General features: G+C 38.2%; 1 protein-coding gene across 1 annotated transcript in view; it reads right to left on the bottom strand.

The window, feature by feature from the left end:
* Nucleotides 1-13,352, bottom strand: part of MYT1 (myelin transcription factor 1) — a 74,403-nt gene extending 61,051 nt beyond the window's left edge. The window contains exons 1-6 of the mRNA XM_051973609.1: nucleotides 13,310-13,352; nucleotides 12,156-12,204; nucleotides 9,773-10,020; nucleotides 7,249-8,112; nucleotides 4,929-5,063; nucleotides 3,856-3,946 (exon numbers count right to left, since the gene is read on the bottom strand). Of these exons, the coding sequence (XP_051829569.1) occupies nucleotides 3,856-3,946; nucleotides 4,929-5,063; nucleotides 7,249-8,112; nucleotides 9,773-10,020; nucleotides 12,156-12,204; nucleotides 13,310-13,352 (1,430 nt within the window). The remainder of the gene's footprint in view (nucleotides 1-3,855; nucleotides 3,947-4,928; nucleotides 5,064-7,248; nucleotides 8,113-9,772; nucleotides 10,021-12,155; nucleotides 12,205-13,309) is intronic.
* Nucleotides 13,353-22,564: the final 9,212 nt, after the last annotated feature.

Genomic DNA, 22,564 nt, shown 5'->3' with positions numbered 1-22,564 from the left:
GATGGGATGGGGTCACTGGAAAGGACAATGAAGAAACATCTGGAAGAAATTCTAAGCAAGGAAAGACATTTTGCCTGACCACTCATTTATTTCCTTCATTGATTCATTGTCCTCCCACTCTCTAAGAATGGGTGTCTCCAAAAGCTCTATCCTAAATCTTGTTCTCTTTTTGCACTCTTCATTAGTTATCTCATCCATTTTTATGGTTTTACCTATCATCTCTATTCAAAAGATCCACAAATTTATTTATTCAGCACTAATTTTCCCCAAGTCCACTCCTGAATTTTACTATGTCTGATAAATATCTAAACTTAAATATCCCTTGGCACCTCAAACTCAACATGTCTGCAAATGAACTTATCTTCTTCCCTAAATGCTCTCTCCCTCCCATCTTCTTTCCTGTTAATGGCATTACCATCCATAGAGAGAGAATTAAAGGAGTTGGAAGAGTTAGTTCTTAAGATAAAATGGGGATAATTATACCTGAAGTTCTTATCTCAGAGAGTTATGAAAATCAAATGAGACAATTTTTGTGAAACACTTAGTAAACCTTAATGTGCTACATGGTTGTCAGTTTTTATTGCTATTATTACTGTGTGCCCCAAAGTAATAAAAAAAATAAAATCATAGTTCTAGAGCTAGAAGAGACCTTAGAGGCCATCTAGTTCCTCCTCCTATTTTTATTTAATTTTTTTCCATTCTACACTTAACAAACACAAATAGAATGAACATTTCCTCATGCAAAGTAGGTCAGAAAGATCACAATGACAATGTGAATCTATATTATAAACAACTCACTTTTCTTTTTAGATATGCAACAAATTCAACATTTTAGAGCTTTTCTGCTTTCTCTGATTTTTTCTGGCCTTTCAGTTAAAAGTTGACTTTTAAAGTCAACAAAAACTGAGGTCCAGGAAGGTTAAGTGACTTGCAAGTTATAGATGTAGTAAACATATAGGAGTTGATGTTTCCTCCACTATTTTGGGGGAACCATGGTCATGTCACCTGACATTGTTCATTAAATAAAAGCCACAGCCTTCCTGGGTCTTAGGTTGTTTCCTTATCTGTAAAATGAGGGAATTGGATTAGATTGCTAAGGTCCCCTTTCAGTTCTAGAGCTATGAAACTCTGAATATATGAACTTTGGTTCGAAATTTTAGGTTTTCTTGGGGGACTTTTGCTATATCTGATGCCCCTTATCTGATATGAGGCTCTACACATTTGGCTCCAATTCACCTTTCTAGAAGTCAAAGCTTATTGATTCTACTAACATGAACATCTCTTGCATTCGTCTTCTTTGAATCACCATCTCTAGAATTCAGACTATTATATTAGCCTCCTAAGTGATTTCCCTATCTCCAATTCTTGCGAAAACATTCTTCCTAAAGTACAGGTTACTTTCCTCTTTGAAAAAACAAAACAAAACAAAACTTCAGTGACTCTTTTGTCTAGGAGATAAAATATGAAATCCTTGACCTGGCATTTGAAGCCTTCTACATCTGGTTTCAACCTACCTTTCTAGCTTTATTCCACATTATTCCCCTTCATGTACTTTCTATTTCAAACAAACTGGATAGCTAGTTCCTTCCCAAACAACATTCATTCTCCCTAGCCTCTTCGCATTCAAGAACTTTATTACTGCCTATTTAAAGTTCTTCTTTTATTTCAAGGTTTGGCTTAGGTGCTGCCTTTCTCATGCAGTCTACCCCAATCACCCTGCTGAAAGTGTTTTCTTTTTCTATCAATTTTCTTAGAACCTTTAGTTGGAATTTCTTTTTAAATTTTATCACACTTTACTTTTAATCACAATTATCTTCCTCAATGTCATATGCACCTCAGGGATGAGCTAAGGCTACTGACTACTTGAAGACAGAGATTATTTTTCATCTTACTATCCCTACTGTTGAGTATAGTACTTTGCACACAGTAAGTGCTTTTTTTTTGTTGAATTGACTGTTGCTGAAATCTAAATCTAGCTCATTGATCTTCAACAAACATTTTTTGGAGTCACTCTCTTCACCCTCTAAGAAAGGGTAGCACCACAGGCTGCTTCTATCTGCCACACACATTGTAGATGTTCTCAGAAAATACCAAGTCAACAATGGAATTTCATTTTAATTAAAGTATTTGCCCCCAAAAAAGGGAAGAGAAAGGGAAATCTCAAGTTGTGGGCCAGGAGGCCAACATTGCATTCTACACAATTGTTTGCTGTCTTTGGGTATGGAGTTGTTTTGATTGACTTTTAAGAGCTTTAAATAAGAACCTTTGAAAAAGAACATATCCTCATTCTTGTTGTCTGGATCTAACTCAAAACTGAGCTATGATGGCAAGCCTGGTAGCTTATTGTGTCTAAAAAGGACGCAGTCCCCTCATTTAACTGAGGAGAAAACAGATTCAGAGAGTTTGATGACTTGCCTAGCCATTTGTGACAAAATCAAGAAATGAACCCAAGCCCTTTGACTCCTAACCCAGAGCTATACAATGATGGTAACTAGTCACAATCCAAATGCCCAGGAGAGGGAGACTGGATCATGGAAGGCAGGTCTCTAAATCCATTTTCTAAATGAGCTGTCCAGTAAAATTAGACAATCACCATCTGTTACAGCCCAACCAAGGAAAGGGCTCATTATTGACTCCATTGGGGAAAATTCCTTCTCACCTTCCTGCTACTCATGTTCTATAAGGTGTGTGTGTGTGTGTGTGTGTGTGTGTGTTTGTGTGCATAGCTTATTTTTATATAACACCATTAGCCTTGGGCTCAGCCAAAAGGGAAGAAAGACACTATGATCCTACTGTCATGAGAGCTAAGATTTGGTTTGACTTTATCATGGCCACTCAGTACAACCTTTTATTAAGACATTATTATTAATTAAAGGTTATTAAATATAACCTTTTATTAAGACATCTAGCCTGCAAAGGGTCTTGGTTGGTTTATAAACTAAAATAATTACAGGATTCTATGAAGTCTCCTAGATAACAGACATTGGATAATGTGAAACTAGAGAGAGAGATATTTGCACTTTTTAACATCAAAAGAATATAAAATAAGATAATTTAGCAACTTAATTCTGTTTTGGAGTGATAATAGTATAATTATAATGAGTTTTTAAGTTTAATCTTATCTGGTTTATTAGACTAGAAGATTTCTCAGTAATCCTAGTAGACTGTAAGTTTTCCTTGGATGAAGTGAAATTCTATCTCCACCAGCATCTAGCATTTCCACCAGCATCTAACACAGTGCTCTACACATAGGAGGTACTTAATACATGTATATTACATGAATGAATGAATGCATGAAATAAGGTCTGACTGGTCTAGGTAGAAATGATCATTGATAACACAAGGAATTAATGCATCTGGATGAGAGTTATGGAAGTCTGTTCAATCAACTTTAAGTTATCTTCATCATGGGAGACAGGCATGGAATAGATCATTAAAATCTACATATGACCCACATTTTAACCTCTAATTTGAATATTTTCCCCTTAATTTTCCTGTTGCCTCTCAACTGAGAAGAAAAGACTACTCAGTTTCTGTCTTGTAAATAACTTTCTGGCCCCAGTTTCCATCACAATTGGCCATTCCATATCACCCCTTTTCCAGTCTTGTCCTTTTCTCTCTCCCTTCCCAGTTAGTATCTCCCTAAGCTCCCTCAGAGTTATTGGCAAGGATGATAACCAGGCTTGTAGGGAATAAGAATCACAAAAGAGAAAACTCTGGGTTTTCTTTAGCCCCAGGGACTCTTTCAGGCTATGTGCCAATAGGCTACTGTTGCATTAGACACAGTTGTTAGCGGTTTGCAGTCCCCTGAGTGGGTTGGTGGCTCCACCCTCCTATCAGCTGCATGACAAGTACCTTCTATGTGTGTTCCGGTTGCTGTTTACGTGACCTTGCCCTGTACAGCCAGGAGTGGGGCATTTCAACACATTCTCATGCATGGCCAAGACTGTAGGAGAGACAGGGAGGGAGAAAAGGGAAGAGGTGAGGCAAAGTTGAAAAAAAAGAGACAGGCAATTAAATCATTCTACAAGCCACATTCTAGGACTTCAGCAAAAAGAAATATTCATTTAAGGTTTATCTATAGGAAAGTAAGAGTTGTAGACATTCACTCTTAAACTAGCACTGAGATTTAGGTCAAGTATCAAGTATAGTGGAGGTAGAGTCTGTGTATGTATTCCTGTGCGTGAGGGCACATGACTGTGTGTGCTGTACAGACAGGAGGAGTAAATGAGCTATCTACTTCTTTCGAATTCTGCCTTTCTATAGCAGAAAAAACAAGTGCCTGGTGTTATTGTCTTTAATCCTTCAGATGCGTTGGGGTTTTCATATAATTCTAATCTTCCCCCTGCAGCGATAACCTTAAACATGAAGAAAATAATTTGCTTTCCAAGACTTTCTTTTTGTTTGTTTTTAATTCAAGCTAATATGGTCACCATTCTCATTTCCCCAGCTCCTTGTCCCTCAAACCCAATTCCTGCAGTTTGGTGTTTAATACCAGCCTGCAACATTTGGGATGACAGATAAGGCCAATTTGGTCATTATCCCATTATCCCACACACCCAATGATGAATGTTATTTATGTTCCAAGAGTGTTCTATTTCAGGCTCAGGGAGAGATGGACCATAGCTGGTATTCTGGAACACCATCCACATGTACCCACTGGCTATCTGCAGGCACATCTGACATGTTGTAATTGTGAGTTCAATGACTGGTTATGGGGAATGTTTTATGTGGGCAGTCCTTATGACACTGGATCTGGAGCTTATGGGTAATCAGAGGAGCTGGGCAAGTATCTGACAGCCCAAGGCACTATGAGACCTGGCCTGAAATGAACTGTTGGCCCTGTAATGACACCAATGCATTGAGAGCTTTGAGGTTTGGACAAACATCATGGTCTAATATGAACAGTGACTGTGAAGAGTACTTACTCTCTGGAGGAATCCTGTCCTTATGGGGGCAGCCAGACAGACTCCGATGATGAGGGTACAATCCTGTGACATGACCAGTCCCATCACAACCTGGAGTGGGGCATTTGATCTCACGCTTTTCAGCTCTTGAAGCATCTAGGAAGGAATACAAAGGGGGAAAACTGGAGTTTCCTTTGACTTAGAGACATGGACAGATGATCCCAGACAGAGGGAGAATAAGAAAAGGAAAGTTACAATATATAACACCAGTTTGCTATTCAGAAAAAGAAAGTTCATGGAAGGTGACACAGGGATTTCCTGAGACTAGAACTGTACTACCAAATGTCCAGCCAGAATAAAGAAGTGATAATAATCCCGGTGTAACTAGGGGAAACTGTTTCTTTCTAACATCAACCATTTGTACAGAAATTGAAATTTTCAATCAATGATTCAAATATTTCCAGCCAAAGGGCTAGGTACAATTACGGACCAGTAGAGCTGGGATGTTGGACATCAGCTAGCTTAACTGCTTTGTTTTACAGATGGAGAAATTAAAGTCAAAAGAGTGGAATTGACCAGTTCAAAGTCACTAAATCAGTGATTAATAGAACTAAGATTTGAACTCAGGTTTCTGATTCTGTCTAGGGTAATTGGTATCTGGATAGTTGGGGCAGCAAGCTATACAATAGATGGAATCTGGGCCTGAAGTCTAGCCCCAAGTTCAAATCTAACCCCAGACACTTAGTAGCTGTGTGACCTTGAGCAAGTCACTTAACCCTGTTTGTCTCAATTCCTCATTTGTAAAATGATCTAGAGAAAGAAATGACAGATACTCCAGTATCTTTGCCAAGAAAACTCCAAACAGTATCATGAAGACTTAGATACAATTTGTTGTTGCTTGTCCTTCATTCTTAGAGAGAACCATAACATCAGGGGTGTGATGCCATGACATGCAAGTAAACTGGATTTAATTGAGGAAAGGCTCTGCAAAGTTACCACCTTCACTTTCTCCTCTGGAGCCATTTGAGTCCAGTGGCAAGATATAGATCAGGATAACTGAAGATAGCCCTTTTAAGAATGTGGAATACTCCCATTCCGTTCTTCCCTATTTGCTGGACAAATGACTGGTCTGGGGAAATAACATGTACAGAATTCCCTTACTGGAAGTCTTTAGGCAAAGACTATACACAGGATCACTTGTTAAGGATTTCCTAAAGACTTGTCTTGTGAACTTCTGGGTTGAACTGAGATCCCTTCCAACCCTCCAAGTTTGGGACCCTGCAACTTTTAAAGCTATTTATATTTGTCATTTGGGTCAAATTTGTAAAAACAAAACAAAACAAAACAAAAAAACAAATTAATTCTCCGAGCTTTTTTTAATTGGCAGGATGAGATTTTAAAACACTAGAGGCATTTAGGAGGAGATTTAGGCCCTCTGGTGATAACATTCAAAATTTCTTTCCCTAACTGCTAACAAATATTTGCTCTTTAGGTTTACAGAGCACTTGATATTTTTTTTTCTCTTCTAATACTTTAGAGAGTCTATCTTTGCCTGGCCCTCATTCTTCTTCCCATCAACTATTATTGAGTGATAGGATCTGTAACAGTTCTCATCAGTACTCACTGCAGGTTAACCCAGAACCTTTTTGAGGATAGAACCAAGTTGCATTTATCTTTCATTCAGCAGTAGCTTTATTTTTGACTGGATTCTTGACGGCTCTTCCCACCTTCCACCTTTCTGTCACTCTCTATGGGCTGCTACCCACTCAATGTCGGAGGAAAAGAAGGCAGCTTAAATTCCATTTGACAGGGCCAGCTATATGTGAGTAGCAACATTCACATTTTTTTTTTCTTTTACATTTTTTTCACATTTAAAAAACTACCTGTAGTTTTGAGAGAAAGGGAACTAAGTTAGGAAAGCAGCCTAGAGATTGGATTAGCCCCTGGCGGGGAGTTGGGACAGGACATGTATAGGAAACAGTCATGGAGAACTAGAAAGGAGGGTGGAGAGAAGGGACCAGGTCAACCACGGGGAGTGGGGATTAAAGCTAGGAGGAGGGAGCAGGGACCCAGGAGGCAACAGCCGCACCTGGGGCAGGGTGTCCTGGCATACTGTTCAGGAGGTGACTAAAACGGGGAGTATAGTGAGAGTGGGCCTAAGGCATGCTAGCACATAGGTAACCCTCACTAAGGTTTAAGAATATTTATTGACTGATTCATAGATTAGGGGCGTAGCGCTTTGGCAGGGGTCAGGATCAAGGCCGGCAGAGACTGGCTTCGGGGCGAATCTGTTAACAGGCTGCGGGAGGAGGAGGGCCCCAACGGCGTAGGACCACCTTACCTTTACTGTAGTAATTTTTCCGGACTGTGTCTAGGGGCCTGTTTGGCTTGCAGTCTGCAGGGAGTGGCTTCCCCGCTTCTGCCGGCAGCCGGCCTGGCTCCCGCACCACCCGCACTTGCTCCGCCTTTAGCGCGATGGCCTGTTCCAAGAGACCCAGGTTCCCCCGGGTCATCATGTCGTACATGTCCGACTCGTCGGTCACCGCAGACTTCTGGGAGTGTGCATCGTCGTCCTTGTCGCCGTCGGAGCGCACCTCGACGATGACCGAATATTCAGGCTGAGGGCTGAGCTGACTGGGGCAGTGAGGCTTTGGGGGATCCTGAGAGGCGTGGGGTACTTCTTCGCAGACCACTTCAGGGGGCTTCTCTTCCTCCTCGTCGTCCTCTTCCTCCTCTTCTTCCTCTTCCTCCTCGTCCTCGTCTTCTTCGTCATCATCTTCGTCCTCTTCCTCATCGTCCTCTTCCTCTTCGGTGACCTGTGCCCCAGTCTGGGCTTTGCGGGAGTCCTGACTGGCCAGACCTTCTCGGGACTCCAGACACAACTCTCCTCTCCTCTCGCCTGTGACCTCAATGACCTCCTCAGCATCTTCGGTCTGGATGAAGATTTCCTTGTCTCCCTCTTCCCCGGATACCTCTTCACCGGCCCTGTCCTGAACCAGGTGGACTATGTTGGCTCCGGGCTTGGCAGCTTGCCCTTGGCTCTCAGGCAGCTGGCCCTCAATAGCCAAGGTTTCTTCTGCAATTTGGCCCAAGTTTAAGAGAGAAGTGGCAATGATTTCCTGGTAGCTGCTATAATTGGCCTTGGAGGGGCCGGTTGGACCACTGGATGCATTCGGTCTGTAGTGGGACTTGGTAGGGCTCCTTCCTATACAAAGAAGAGACTAGCTATGAATACTTCCCCTTCCTTCCCAGGCCTAAGTGCATCTTGATCTGATAGTAGCAAAAATACCATTGACAGATGGTTAGCACTTTGTACATTTCTTGTTTTAATTTGCATTTATTTATTAGTCACACATATTATCTTCTCCCAAATAGACCCTGAACTCCAGACACTCCTGTCTTATTCGTCTGCCTTATTTATAGAAAGGTTTGCATTAATGGCTTCCAAATCAATAAAACCTGGATTCAAGCCTTACCCCTGGGGCTCCTGACAACTCTAACTAAAATTACAGATAAAGAAGAAGGTGTCTTAGTTTTGGTAAAATAAAAACTCCTTACTATGAATTCCCTAGCCCAATCAAATCACAAGAGTAAAAGAAGAAAAATTTTTTTTTTAAATATGGCAGACATTCATGACTAGAAAAGGAGGTTTGTGGGTCTTGTTGAATGAGAAACAGAACACAAATAGTCCAAATATTATATTGGTAAAGAAGGTTCTGTTGCATTGAATGGACCCTCTGAGGATTTATGAAAGACCTGAATGAGAAATATATACAGGAAATGCTTGATAAAGCTGTGAGCTGTACTAATGGTGAGGATAATTCATACTAGTAAAATCCTAACTCCATTAAAGACCAAAGTTAATACTATTTATCTTTGTGTCTCTTTGCTCCCGGCAGCCACTCCCAGCACAATGCCCCTGAATAAACTTGGTATTTAATGCACATTTATGTATGTTGAATGAGTAAATGGTAATTATGCAAACTAACAGAAGGGCCTTCAGATCCCTAAATTCCATTTCATTATAAAATTTCCTCCTCACTTCTCTCTTACCATCTTTTAATGTCATTCTGTTCTTCCCCCTAACCTCCCAAATTTTCTCATCCAACAAAGACCTTTCTTAGTCCTGCACCCTTGACCCAGAGACCAAGGAAAATTTTCACTAAAAGAATACAGGAAAACTTCTCTTTTGTCTAATTTCCTATAAATCTAAGCTAATTTCTTTTTAAGCCCGGGCTCATATAAGCCAAAGTTTAAAGAAAAATTAAACCAGCACTGCCATGTTAGAATAATTCTTTCTTATAATAAGATATTAAAAATGCACTTTACTCTGTCATGGCTAAATCAAATGTTTGTAAATTGCCTCATTTTAAATGCATTAGAGGAGTACATTTTTAAAAGGGGGATTTGCAGTGAATCCTTTTGCTGGTTAAATCACTTCTGTAATTTATGTTTTGTAATATGTCCTTTTTCATAACATTTTTTTCTTAATGCTGAGCTCAGGCCAACAGGACATTTACAAGGGAGAAGCTCAGGCAATCCTGAAAGGCACACACCACTGCAGGTGTCTCTCCCATGTCAATTATTTGGTCTTTTCTGAGGGAGCCTCCCAGAATTCCTGAGGACAAGAAACCTCTTGTTTTCAGAGGGGCTGTGTGTGCTCTTGATTTGGGCAGGCTGAGCCAAACTAGTGTCCATCCTCCTTCAAACATGGGACTCCCTTGACATCCTCTCCCTCCCTTGACACTCTGCCTCCCTCCCCCACACCAGGATTCACAGGGACTCTAATTCTTCTGCAGCTACACTAAATGCCCTTTGTTCAAAATGTGAAAAAGCAAACTTTCTAATCAGAGTTGACAAAGCACCTTCAGCTGGCTCCGGGCTATGAATCTCCTCCTGTTCTATGGGTTCAGGCTCTTCCTCTTCCAAAGTTCCTTCCGATTCATCAGAGACAGAATCCTCCTTCACCTCCGTCTCCTCACTGCCATCACTATCTACATTGTAGCCTTCATCAAGAGCCAGCTTCAGAGGATGAGATTTCCTCTTGGACACCAGGTGCTCCGCCTCTGTGTCTTGAAGCTTTCTTTTCTTCGCTAGAGGACAGCTTTGTAAACTGGAAGGAAGAAAGGATGCAGTTTAGCAGAGGCACAAGGAAGTCTACACATAGATGGGACCTAGGGAGGTCAACACATCAATTTTGTTGCCCAGGTTGTAACAGCCAAATCGTGCAGATGAGAATTTGTTTTGTTTTTAATATTTCCAGGGTTAAGGGGAAAAGATTGAGTGCATGAGCTTCTTCAACCACTCTTTATAGAATTTAAATATCTTCACAATCAGAACAACTCTTTTCTGAATCTCACTCCTGATATTTTATGATATTACAAAACCATTTCCTTATTCTATCCTCAGGTTAGATTAGGATGATTGTCAGGAATACCAGTTAAGATAAACTTCTCTCTTTTCTTCTCTTCTTCCCTCTCCCCCATGCATCCCCAACATTTTCTAGTTGTTCAAAACTGGACAAGCCACTTAATCTCTGTCTCAGTTTCCTTATCTGTAAAATGGGGATAATAATGCTACCTACCTTTTAGGATTGTTGTGGGGATAAAGTGAGTTAGTACTTGTGCTCACTAAACCTGAAAGTGCTAATAAATGCTATCTATTATGTTATTTCCATTGTTTATACTCCCCTTAACTTTGTGATTTTAATGATAACCTCATAAAATGATGATTAGAATATAATCTCCTTGAAGGCAACAGTTTTTCATTTTTATCTTATTCTTAGTACTTTTAAGACAGTACCTGGCACATATTAAGTTATTTAATAAATGGTTCTTGAATAAAGAATGAATGAATACATGAATAATGCAATGGTTATCTGAAAAGCCTTCACAAAATGAGCCTTATTCTAATTGTGGAAGGAAAATTCAACCCAGCCAATACTTCTTAAAAATATAGAAAATGATAGAAGGGCCATGATACTGCAGTAGGGTTAGTGTTGCAAAATTCTCTCAAAATGTAATATTACTGATAAGTGACACTTGTGATGGATTTTAAGGTTTGTAGAACTGTACCTGAATCTGTTTGAGTTTCAGGACAGCTCTATCAGATAAGGTCTACACATATGAATGCCACCTGTTACATATACACATTAGAAAGCTGAGACTCGAGGAACTTGTGACTTGCCCATTTCCACATAGCTAATAAGTGTAAGTAAGACGTGAACTTAGGATCCTACCGATTCTAAGCCCAGACCTCTTTCTATTGAGCCACACTGCCTCCCTAAAGAAACCAAAGTTTAGTCCTTCAAACTATAAGCCAATGAACCCAATCTCAAATTTCTAGAATTCTAATTAATTGAATGTTTTATGGGTCCTTAGGAAAAGGTGATCATTACATACCAGTATGAATTTATTAGGACACATTCAATTCTTTTCCCTTTTGGCAGAATTACTAGACTGTTACTAGGATGTCATAGACATAATGTACTTGAATTCCAGCAAGGCATTTGACACAGTGTCTCATATAATATATTCATGGTCAAGATGGAGAGATGTGGACTAGATGGTGATAAATTTAGGAGGGTTTGGACCTAGTTGAATAACTAGAGTTAAAGAGTTGTATTTAATGGATTAATGTCTGCCTAGATAGGACATCTCTAGTGGAGTGCTCTAGTGATCTCTCTGTTCTGTTCTAAAATTTAGGAGTGATTTGGATAATGGTATAGATGGTAGTCATTATGTTTCATACAAAACCAAGAGAAATAGATACTGCATGGTAGAGTTAAGATCCAGAAAGATCACAACAAATTAAAACAAAGGCTCAGAGCTAATAAGGTAAAATCTAATAGAGATAAATGGTAATTTCTGCTTCTGGATTTAAAAAAAAATCAATTGTTCAAGTAAAGGTGAAAAAAAAAGATATTGCTGGGAAAAGTTAATGTGAAGAAGATCTGGATTTTACTAATCTAAAAATGTTATGTGAGTTAACAATAATATTAGTATTTTTTTAAACTAGCACAATCTTGGGCATCAATAACAGAAGCTTTGTGTTCAGAAAAAGAAGTTGTAGTTCTCCAAACTGTGACTTGGTCAGACTGAGTGTTAGACTGAGATCAGGATAAGCAGCTGAGACTTTCTGCAGACACTAACATTGAGGGGGAGTTTGCTGTTTCCAAGAGATGTGAATTTTTTCTCATTTTAATCTGGAGACTGTGGTCCACATGCCTTATGCATTGAGCTTCTCTACTATTTCTTGTCCCTATTGGTGTTGGGAGAAGAGGTATAGCGGTAAGCATCTGGAAAGGGCAAAAGAATAATATTGAACATAAGTAAGAAAAAGTTGTAGGAATAGGCTTTCCTGGTGCCTTTACTCCCCAGGAGATAGTGGATAGGAATGCAATGCCTTAAGGATCATATTCTTTCTGAGAATTTTCTGGCCAGCTGATGCCTAGGAGTTCCCAAGATGGTGAAGTACACTGAATCCTTAGAAAAGTCATTGGCCAAGAAGAAACTGAATCTTTTCACCACAGCTTTCTGGGATTCCTTTAGGATCCTCTCTCTCTAGAGTGAAATTCTCCCTCTGGAGCAGTCCAGAATCCAGTCCAGCAGTTCTGGAGAAAGCAGATGATTAACTATCTTCCTTGGTAGACAACTCTTAGCCTGTGGAAGCACTTCATTCTCTCTGGAGCAGAGAATTCCTGTTTGTGGAAGATCAAGAATCTTAGGACCCTATTTTCTCCTCATGGTAGATGAATGGAGGGTATACTGGAGATGGGGAATCCTGCAATTCTCCTTTCAGTCAAATCATATGGAAATATTACCCCTAGTGCTGGATATCACATTTTAAGAAAGATATTGGTAAACCAAAGCACAAGAACTTGAAGGGACTCAAGTCCCATGTGATTCTGTCTAGGGCTATGTTGTGGAAAGAGCCTTGAATTAGAAATTAGCAGGCCTGGGATACTGGGCCTTGGCTCTGGTTAGTTGAGTGACCTTCCTCATCTATAAAATTAGAACTAGATGATCTCTAAGGTTTTTTTTTTTCCTTTTTGCCCAAATCTTATGATTTTTTGTAAAATCATGACTGTAACCTTCTGTGATCAATTTAAATTTGTGCAACACTATTCAGCCACAGATACCAGGAACTGCAAAGCTCTCCATGCTACTTCTAATGCAGAGATCAGAGGGTCAAAATTTTAAAAAGCATTGAATGCATTTTGAAGCAAGTAGATTCAGGGATATACCATAAGAGCCTACAGCAGCTTAGTTAATTCTTGAATCCAATTACAGATGTATCTCCTTCCTGACCCAGCAGGGAAGAAAAGGCACATCCAGATGAGCACCATCTGGCCTTTTCCCTCCTCTCTGCAAATCTTTTGCTTCCCAGCAAAGGTGTCTTACCTTCTGTGCCTTGAATACTTCCCACGGATGTGCCCTGAACCATTGCATCCTGGTGTGGGGCAGCTTGAGAAGGAAACAAACAACAATATAAACTTGGGGGTGACTTTGAGATTTGGTTTTAATCAGAATGAAGAATTTGCATTTAAGGAATAACCTCCCCCCTCCAGGAAAATCTATATAGTGGAAAATAATTTTATTTAAATCGTTCTTGTCCCTTTGCATTCCAACTAGGAAAGAAGGGTAGAACGGCTGCTTGCAGTTTGCTAAAAATTAATGAAATGACTCACCCCATTTAATTAAATGAATGGTTCATTATAGTTTTATGAGTATGTTTAATTAAAGATCTGTATGTGTGTAAGACCAAGTCTTTTAAAACTCGGCATCTACTGTATCTTGCTTCCCTTCCCCATGGATACATATTTACAGCTGCAGAAATAGACTCGGCCACTTCTTCTTTTTAAATTGTTCATCACACAGAATTTTGCAGTGGTTTGTAACCACATTTAAGATTCAGTCAATAGCAGTCACCCCCTTTTGATGTTGTCTGTACCTCTTGTGAATATCTGAATTTTGCAGGCCTCCCTAAGTCACACAGGATGGTAAAAATTTCTACCAACACCACCCAAGATTCTAAAGATGCCATTTATCTGGAAAATGAAGGGTTTGGACTAGATGGCCTCTGAGTTCCTTTTTACTTTAGATCAATGATCTTATGAAATCAGGGATGAATGTAGCTTGCCCCACTCCAGAATTTCTGCCCTGTATATCCATTCCTTTCCAACCAAAAAGTATTAAGTACTGAAAGTAAAAGTTCACTCCAGGCTTCTCAATCTCATGCTAAGGCAGACCTAAAGAACTCACTTTCTAAGTCTCAGGAATTGCCCCAGATGCAGTAAGGCATTGATTCGCAGATGCAGACTGAGTACTATCTACATATGTTTCATTTGCAACCCAGAAAATGAACCAGTAGAAGAAAAAGGTGGGAATTGTGTCTTGAATCTGAACAGAAAAGTGAGCTAAACCAGGGAAGAAAAGCTACCTAAATATCTCTTCTTTTAAGTTCTTTATATTACTTCCTAGTTTCTAGGACCAGATGGAAAAGGCTGCTGAAGATGCACTTGGGACAACAGTGACTGAGGGCTTAGCTTTCCTATAGATTTGGCTTCTTGCAGCTGAGGCCGGAGGTTAAAGGCTATATTCTGGCCATTAGTTGCCTGATCTTCTGCCTCCCACAATTGTTAACTGAATGAGGGAGAAAGTTTAGGTTGAGAATTTGAAGTTTGTATTTCTTGATGTTAATCTGCCCTGCTCACAATCAATTGTGATTGAATCATTGCAGAAAACTCTTCACCCTCTTTCTCACTGGAAATGTTTTGACCTGGAGAAATTCAGCTTGTCCTGACATGATGCTTCTTCTCTTAGAATGCTGACTTCGTGGTCAAGAATCTATTCCCTGGCAGCCACACTCGATTAAGGCTTCCAAGAATTGTCAGTTATTTCCAGGAAGCCTAACTCATTGGAAAAGGATGAAGTACAAATATTAGGACTTCTGGTTCTCTTAAGGTCAGCAAAACTTAGTCAAGAAGGTCACCTGGACTTCACAAAGCTCTGAGGACTAGTGTATTGGGCATTCAAGTCTACATGTGGCCAACACTCACACTTTTTCATGTAAAGCATTTGGATTTTGTATGTTTTAGGATACAGAAAGAAGGAAGGAAACAATTATTTATTAAGAACCCATGTCAGGTACTGTGCTACATAGGTGATTTTTTTTTAACAAATATATCTCATTTGAGTCACCAGGATGTCAGTGAAATATGCCCTATTTTAGCATGTGCCATTAAGAGCCAGGAATTTGGTACTTAAAATTAAAAGTACACCTTGAGGAAATTAAGTGTAATATAATTTGAAGCTAAAGCATAATAGCCTTATAAGGAAGAATATTATAACCAAGATTCTTGTGAGTGAAATATGTTGTCTTCATATATAGATAATATGTATCTATCTAATATGTTTCTACTATACTGATGTGTTTCCTTTGTAATTTATAGAACTAAAGGCTTTTTTAAAAGACCATTCTTAAACTTAACAAAACAAATGTATCTTATTTGATCCTCACATCTTTAGTAGGTAGATACTATTATAATGCTCAGTTTACGGTTGGAAAAACTGAAACAGGCAGCAATGAAATGACTTGCCTACAGTCATACAGCTAGTAAGTATCTAATATTGGATTTGAACTCAGGTCTTCCCCATTTTAAATTCAGAGCTCTAAACACTGTACCACCCAGTATTATGTAATTACTATTACTTTTTTACCTGGACTTGCTGTGACTTCATTAGTACAGAGAACTCCTGATGAAAAAACTCCTGCCAATGTGAGTTGTCCTTTTCTCAGTAATTTATAAGCTTAAAGAGTTTCCTAAAATACTTTGTGGTGAAGTAATTTGCTCAGGATCACAAAGCTGGGATATATTAGTGTTAAAGACTTGAACCCAGGTTTTCCTGACTTATAAGTCACACTTACATCTACTATATTAGTGCTGTCAAACTCAAATATAAAAGAGAGCCACTAAACCATGCATAAGGATCACTGTAGGCTGCATATTGATCCAGAAAACCACATATTAACATTGTGTTATATTGCATTTAATTTATTTTGTTAAATATTTCCCAATGACATTTTAATTTGATTTGGGCTTTACTCAGGAGTATTGGTGACCATGGGCAGTGCATTTGACACCTCTGCCCTCTACCAAGCCATCTCAATTCTACTGAAACTGCTATTTGATACTTATATCACACTTTAGAATTTACAGTGAGTTGTGCCTCACAGCTGTGGCTGAGCTCAGCACTCAAATCTTGAGTGTCTGATGGCACCAATGGAATTAAATAACAAAAATTGACCTTGATATGATGCTTTAAATTTTGCAAAACTCTTTAACAAATGGTTTCAGTTGAATTAATAACTGACTTTTATATCTACTGTCTTTAAAGTTGGTTGTTATTCAATAATGTCTGACTTCTTGACCCCATTTGTGATTTTCTTGACAAAGGTACTGGAGTGGTTTGCCATTTCCTTTTTCAGATCATTTCACAGATGAGGAAACTGAAGCTAACAGGGTAAAGTGACCCCCTCAAAATCACACAACTAGTAAGTTTCTGAAGTCAGATTTGAGCTCATGAAGATGAATCTTCTTGAGTTCAGGTCCACCACTCTATCATAACAATGCTTCGAGGTCTGGAGACTCAGAGATAAAGTGACTTGCTAGAGGTCACACAGTTAAAAAGTCTGTGGAAGATCTTCTTGATTCCAAGTCTATGGATTATCTGCCTTTAAGGATCTTTACTTATCTTGTCAGGAAGACACTGATTCAAACCTACTCTTTTTTCTACAAGGTCTTTGTATGAAGAATGAACTGGTATGAGGAATGCTCTGCTGGGCAGCTCCCGGTTTTCCCAAGGTCCTCCAGAGGCAGCAAGTCTCTTCTTTTTAATGTGCCTAAGTGGAAGAGTGCACTCCCCCATCTTGCCCTCCCTTACCCCTTTGTGCAAATAATCTTAAAGCCCATTTCATTTTAATTGGCTGCAAGCATGACTGAAAGAGGTTGCTGTGTTCAACTGCTTCAGACACACTTTCACTGACAGCATCACAGAGAAGTGGGGCAGTGTTTGTGGTAGCAAAGGCCTGGGAACAAAAATGGGATGTTTATTCGGGGAGAACAAGGGGTGCTCTAATGAGCCCCTTACCAGTCTTCCTTCACATCCTTCCGCGTTGACACCACTCCCAAGACATTTCTCTATGAGATGGCAATAACACCTAACTTAAGTTGTTCGTTATCATTTTGGCAGCAGCTTCACCATGTTTCATTTCTGATTTTTTTCTATCCAGAACAGAAGGAAGGATTCTTACTCAAGTTCCCTCTGTCCCTTTCCCTCCCACCCCCCAGTCTGCTCTAATCACTATGCTACAAATTGCTCCCTTTCTTTCATTCTCTCAAGAAGTAGCTTTGAGACTTTTTACAAAAAGCTTCTTGTTCTAATGCAGGCGATGCCGAGGTTCCAATTAGTCAATTAATCGTCCAGTTAATCAGGCAATTAGGTGACAGCTGCAATGATGGCTTTGTGGAACGCTGCATGCTGCCCCTGAAATATGTCACCTGCTTCAATTACCCATGTGTTCAGCCATAAAACAGGCATCAGGAAGGTCCAGAGTTTCCTAAAGCCAGTTTCAAAGAGTAATTACAGATAGAATGTGTATAAATCCAAATCTCAGGAAACTAAGCCAGTTTAGTATGGCACTCTAGGACAAGAAACATATTCTTTAAGGGGAAATTGGAAGTAGCTACTTTGACCATCGTGCAGGTCCCTATCATCTAGCTCATGCTCTGCAAGTCTAGCTTCTTCAAAAGTTAGAGTCATGACATGGCAAAGCATTGTGGTCTTTAAGGGCTAGGTTGTTAGATTGCTTGGATAGTGTCAGTAGTGTATGAGTACTGAGTTGGACCTATAAAATTAGGAAGTAAACATGACCACGAAGTATCAAGGACTCTATTCTTGGAAAACCAGTCATTATTGATGCCCAACTTTTATTGGATGCACACAGTTTTACAAAATGCTATCTTTGCAAATGGGCCCTAAAGCTAGCTGAATAAGAAGCTTTCTCATAGTTGATCCCAGAACTGAGCATCTGGCTTGGAAAATGAAGTGCCCACATGTATCCATTCTCTTCTGTGTATGGCTTTCCAGCAAAAGTCCAGAGATAAAAGATTGTGGTCAGATAATTCTTTGCTCCTAAAAGAATTGTGGCATAATGACTTTGGTTGTTGACTTGGTGTCAAGAAGAATTGGATCCAAATCCCAAATGAGGGACATTTTAGTTGTGTGATTCTGAGCAAGTCATTTAACCTTCCAAGCCTCAGTTTCCTAATATATAAAGAAAAATAATTGTAGTACTTACCTCACAGAATTGTTGGGAGGATGAGATAAAAGAGCATACACAAACTTGGTTTTAAGATGCAATATTAATATTAGTTACTCCTGATTTTGATGCAGGTACTAAAATTTGCCCCCAAATTGCTTCCTTTTGCCATGAGAAAGGGCCAAGGACTGAGCACAGAAATCACCTCCCTGATTTCAACTCTACACAAAATTAAAGTACTAAAGAAGCAGAGGAGATGAACAGAATTCTATAAATCAGTGTAATCCTTATTTGATTCTGAATATAGTTCAGTTATGCTTTAGGGGGAAAATGTAGTTTGATAACATAAGCATAAATTTATTTTATCATATATCTCATTCTCTTTCTGTCTCTGTCTCTCTCTCGTCATTTAAACATAACTTGCATTTATATAAAGCTTTAAGATTTGAAAAGCCCTCAAATCTATTGTAATTTAATTCTCAAAATAGTCCCTTCTTCCATTTCATAAAGATTTAACAACCGAAAAAATCCCTTTCCCCCACATGATTTCTCCTGGTTATATTTTTGCTTTAAAATAGTAACCACAGCTGCCTATGGAGGCTTCCAGAGAGTTCTAAGAACATTCATCAGTTTCACAGCAAGAGTCAAAATGATCTAGTCCAGAATGTAGCATATAGTTTAAGACCATTCCTTTTCACTATAAGTTATATAAGCATCTATATCCTCTAATAAAAGAATAGTTACCTATATTTTCTAATAGAAGAACCAAGTTCTTTTAAAAAGAAAGAATATCTATATTTCTATGTGTATGTGTATATGTGTGTGTCTTTATATCTATATCTATATATCTCCACACTGGATATTTATATAATGCCTATATGTACACATACATACAAACAGAAGCAAAACAAAATGTAATTTGTCCTGATCAGAGCAGGCAAAAGTTTAAATGAAACTTTTTTTGTGAATAACATTATGCCTTCTGCATCTCTCATAGATACACTGATGTACAGAAGGAAAGAGTACCTTCTGATGAGTCCCTAATTATAATTCCTTGCCTCTCTCTTATCTGCCTATCTAACAAGCAGCACTTTTCAGGAATCTGAAAACTTCTTGTAAGAAAGGAGAATTTATAGGAAAATGAGGTATCAGTTATTCTTGCCCCCAATTTCTTTACAACTTTGAGTAAATCACTGTGTTTTAGAAAAAACATGGATATAAAACTTTCAGAGATTAGGGGAAAGTTGCCAAAAATGGTGGAGGCCAAAGATCCAAGTACTCATATAGTTCTACCCCAATTCTTTATTAAGTAAAAAGCCAAGAAAAGATGGGATTGTAAAGGACAACAATAGCAATAATTTTGTTGTCAGTTCTAATAATTTAAAGTTTGCTGGCAACATTTATATTATCATTGAATAACTCTAAATGCCTAGTATATTGGATACTAGGATTGGAGCGGGAAAGGACTTTAGAAATCATCTTGCTCAATATCCTCTTTTTGCAATTGAGGAAACTGAGTCCCTCAAAAAGTGATATCATTTGTTCAAGGTGATATAAGTAGTGTCAGGATTTGAACTCAGATAATTTCACTTCAGATTCAATGCTAATTATATTACATATGGACATTTGTGACAGATTACATTTACTTTTACATGTAACAGTTCTTGTTTTATAAATATTCACTACTTTAGTGCATCTGTGATCTCACAAATATAGGAACTCTCCAACTGTGATCTCTCCAATATAGGAACATCTCCAGATGCAGTTTGCATCTCCTTCATGCCTGCCTATTCTTATCCATGTTTTTTTTGGTTTGTTTTTACCATAAGAGTCCACCAAACATGCTGGAAAACTCTTTGCTTTCTTGGTTTTTTTTTTTTATGTTTTCTTCTACTCTTTTAAAATCTAAGAAAGTACTTTCACTTTTAGAGACTCTCCCATTGGACAGGGTTCCCAGTATCTAAAGTTATTGACTTCCTCTAAATTCTATCATAAAATCTGAATACAGACTCTCCCACTTTCTTGGTACCCCTCTCCAGCAACAACAAATCTTAATAAAGTGTTACTAGATATCAGGCATTGTGTTAAGTACTGGGGATGCAAATAAAAAGGGGTAAAAACAATGTCTACCTTCAAGAAGCTCATGTTCTAATGGAGAGATGACATATGAACAACCATGTACAAACAAGATATATAGAGGATAAATTGGAGGTAATCTCAGAGGGAAAGCACTAGCATGAAAGGAAGACTTCTTGCAGAAAGGTGGGATTTCAGCTAAGACTTAAAGGAAGCCTGAGAGGTCAGGCTGAGATTTGAACTGAAAGCATTTCAGGTGTTGTCAATAGCCAAAGAAAATGCATAATCAGGAAATAAGAGTGTCTTGTTCAAGAAAAAGGATAGAACAGCCAAAAGGAAATAATAAATAAGAAGATTAAAAGAACAGGAAATGACTAAATAGTGAAAGGCTTTAAAGGATAAACAGAGGGTTTTATAGTTGATCCTGGAGGTAATATGATCCATTTTTCTCTTGGTTCCCTCTTTTATCCTCTATACCTTTTTCTTTTTTTGAGGAGGGGGAGAGTATCTTTTTTTAAATATCACTTTTATTTTCAGCTATATATGCCTTCCCCTTTCCTTTCCCAGACAACCAGTAGAGAAAAAGGAAATTCAGCAAAACTAACGGAAACATCAAAGGAATATGATGGTATATTCAATATTTCACATCCAGACCTTCCATCTTTGCAAACAGAGGAGAAACATAACTTCTCCAAAGTCAAGGTTAGCCATTATAATTATAATCACACTGTGCAATGTTGAGTTTTGGTCTTTCTATTTACAATGTTACATTCATTATACAGATGTTTTCCTGGTCCTGCTTTCTTCAATCTATATCAGTTCATTTAAGTTTTTTCCATACTTCTCTTGATTCTCTATAATAATAATATCTAAAGGCACAGTGTATTGTTACACTCATATACCACAATTTCTAAAGCTATTCCCCCAATCAATAATCATTTATTTAATTTCCAGCTCTTTGCTACCACAAAAGTGTTACTATGAATATTTTGATAGATATGGAATCTTTCTGTTTTTGACTTACTTGGAATGTATATCTTAACAGTGGGATCTCTGAATTAGAAAATGCAGACGCTTTAGTGACATTTTTTGCATAATTTCAAATTGATTTACAAAATGTCTGGGTTAATTTCAGCTTCACCAAGAATATTTGCCTTCTTGCAGTCCCTCCAACATTAACTATTTCTGTCATTTATCATTTTTTCCTAATTCTTTAGCTATAATCTAAAACTTCAGAATTGTTTTTATTTGCATTTCTATTGTCATTAGTAATTTAGTGAAGTTCTATGATGATTAATAGTTTGCAGTGTTTTCAAGAATTATTCATTCATATCCTCTTACTCTTGTATCCTTTTCAATTCAATTCTATTCAAATATATATTCAAAGTGTCTATTATGTACAAAGCACATTAAGGGACATAATAAATGGACATATGTGCATATATTCATTATTACTACGTTCATCATCATCTCATTTTTCAAATCTGTTCTAGTGGAGTTTAGATAAAAATGGTCTTTAAACCACTTCTGCTATTACAACTAGGTGGTGCAATGGATGGAGTACTAAGCTGGAACTCAGGAAGAACTGAATTTGAATCTGGCCCCAGGCACTTATTAGCTGTGTGATCCTGGGCAACTAAATTAACCTCTGTCTACCTCAGTTTCATTAATTGTAAAATAGAGATAGTAATATCAACTACCTTCCAGAACTATTGTGAAGATCAAAGGTAATATTTGTAAAGTATTTGGCACATATTCAGTGCTTAATAAATGCTTATTCCCTTTCCTCTCTTTGGACAAGCTGCAACCCTGATATTCTTTTATAGTCACTGTAGCCACAAATAAACTAATTACTTTTAAAACATAATAAAAGTGTTAATACATAAGCTCATCCTTTGTAATCTCTCTAAAAGCATCTTCAGCACAATTGCAGAAATAGGACAACAGGAATAATTTACCCATTGTCCTGTTTTCCACATTATTTTGATTTTCTTTTCTAGAACTACTTCTTGAGAGCTTTTTATTCTATGTAGCTTGAAGATTATGATTACTTGATATGGCAATATCAATTTAAAACATTGTTCCAAAGTTTAATAGATAAATATCATAATCCAGATAATTGTGGATCACAGTTCTGTCAGAGATAATGATTTGAATGTAGTACAGTTTATTGGTTGAATTATCAAAAAGACTTTGAAATTTATATTAGTAATCTGAAGATTTATTATCTATCAGTCTCTAAAAGATAACAAGGTTCG

Source organism: Antechinus flavipes, chromosome 2, assembly GCF_016432865.1.
Source record: "Antechinus flavipes isolate AdamAnt ecotype Samford, QLD, Australia chromosome 2, AdamAnt_v2, whole genome shotgun sequence".
NCBI lineage: Eukaryota > Metazoa > Chordata > Mammalia > Dasyuromorphia > Dasyuridae > Antechinus > Antechinus flavipes.
The sequence above is the reverse complement of the archived record's forward strand: the minus strand, read 5'-3'. Positions and strand labels throughout refer to the sequence as shown.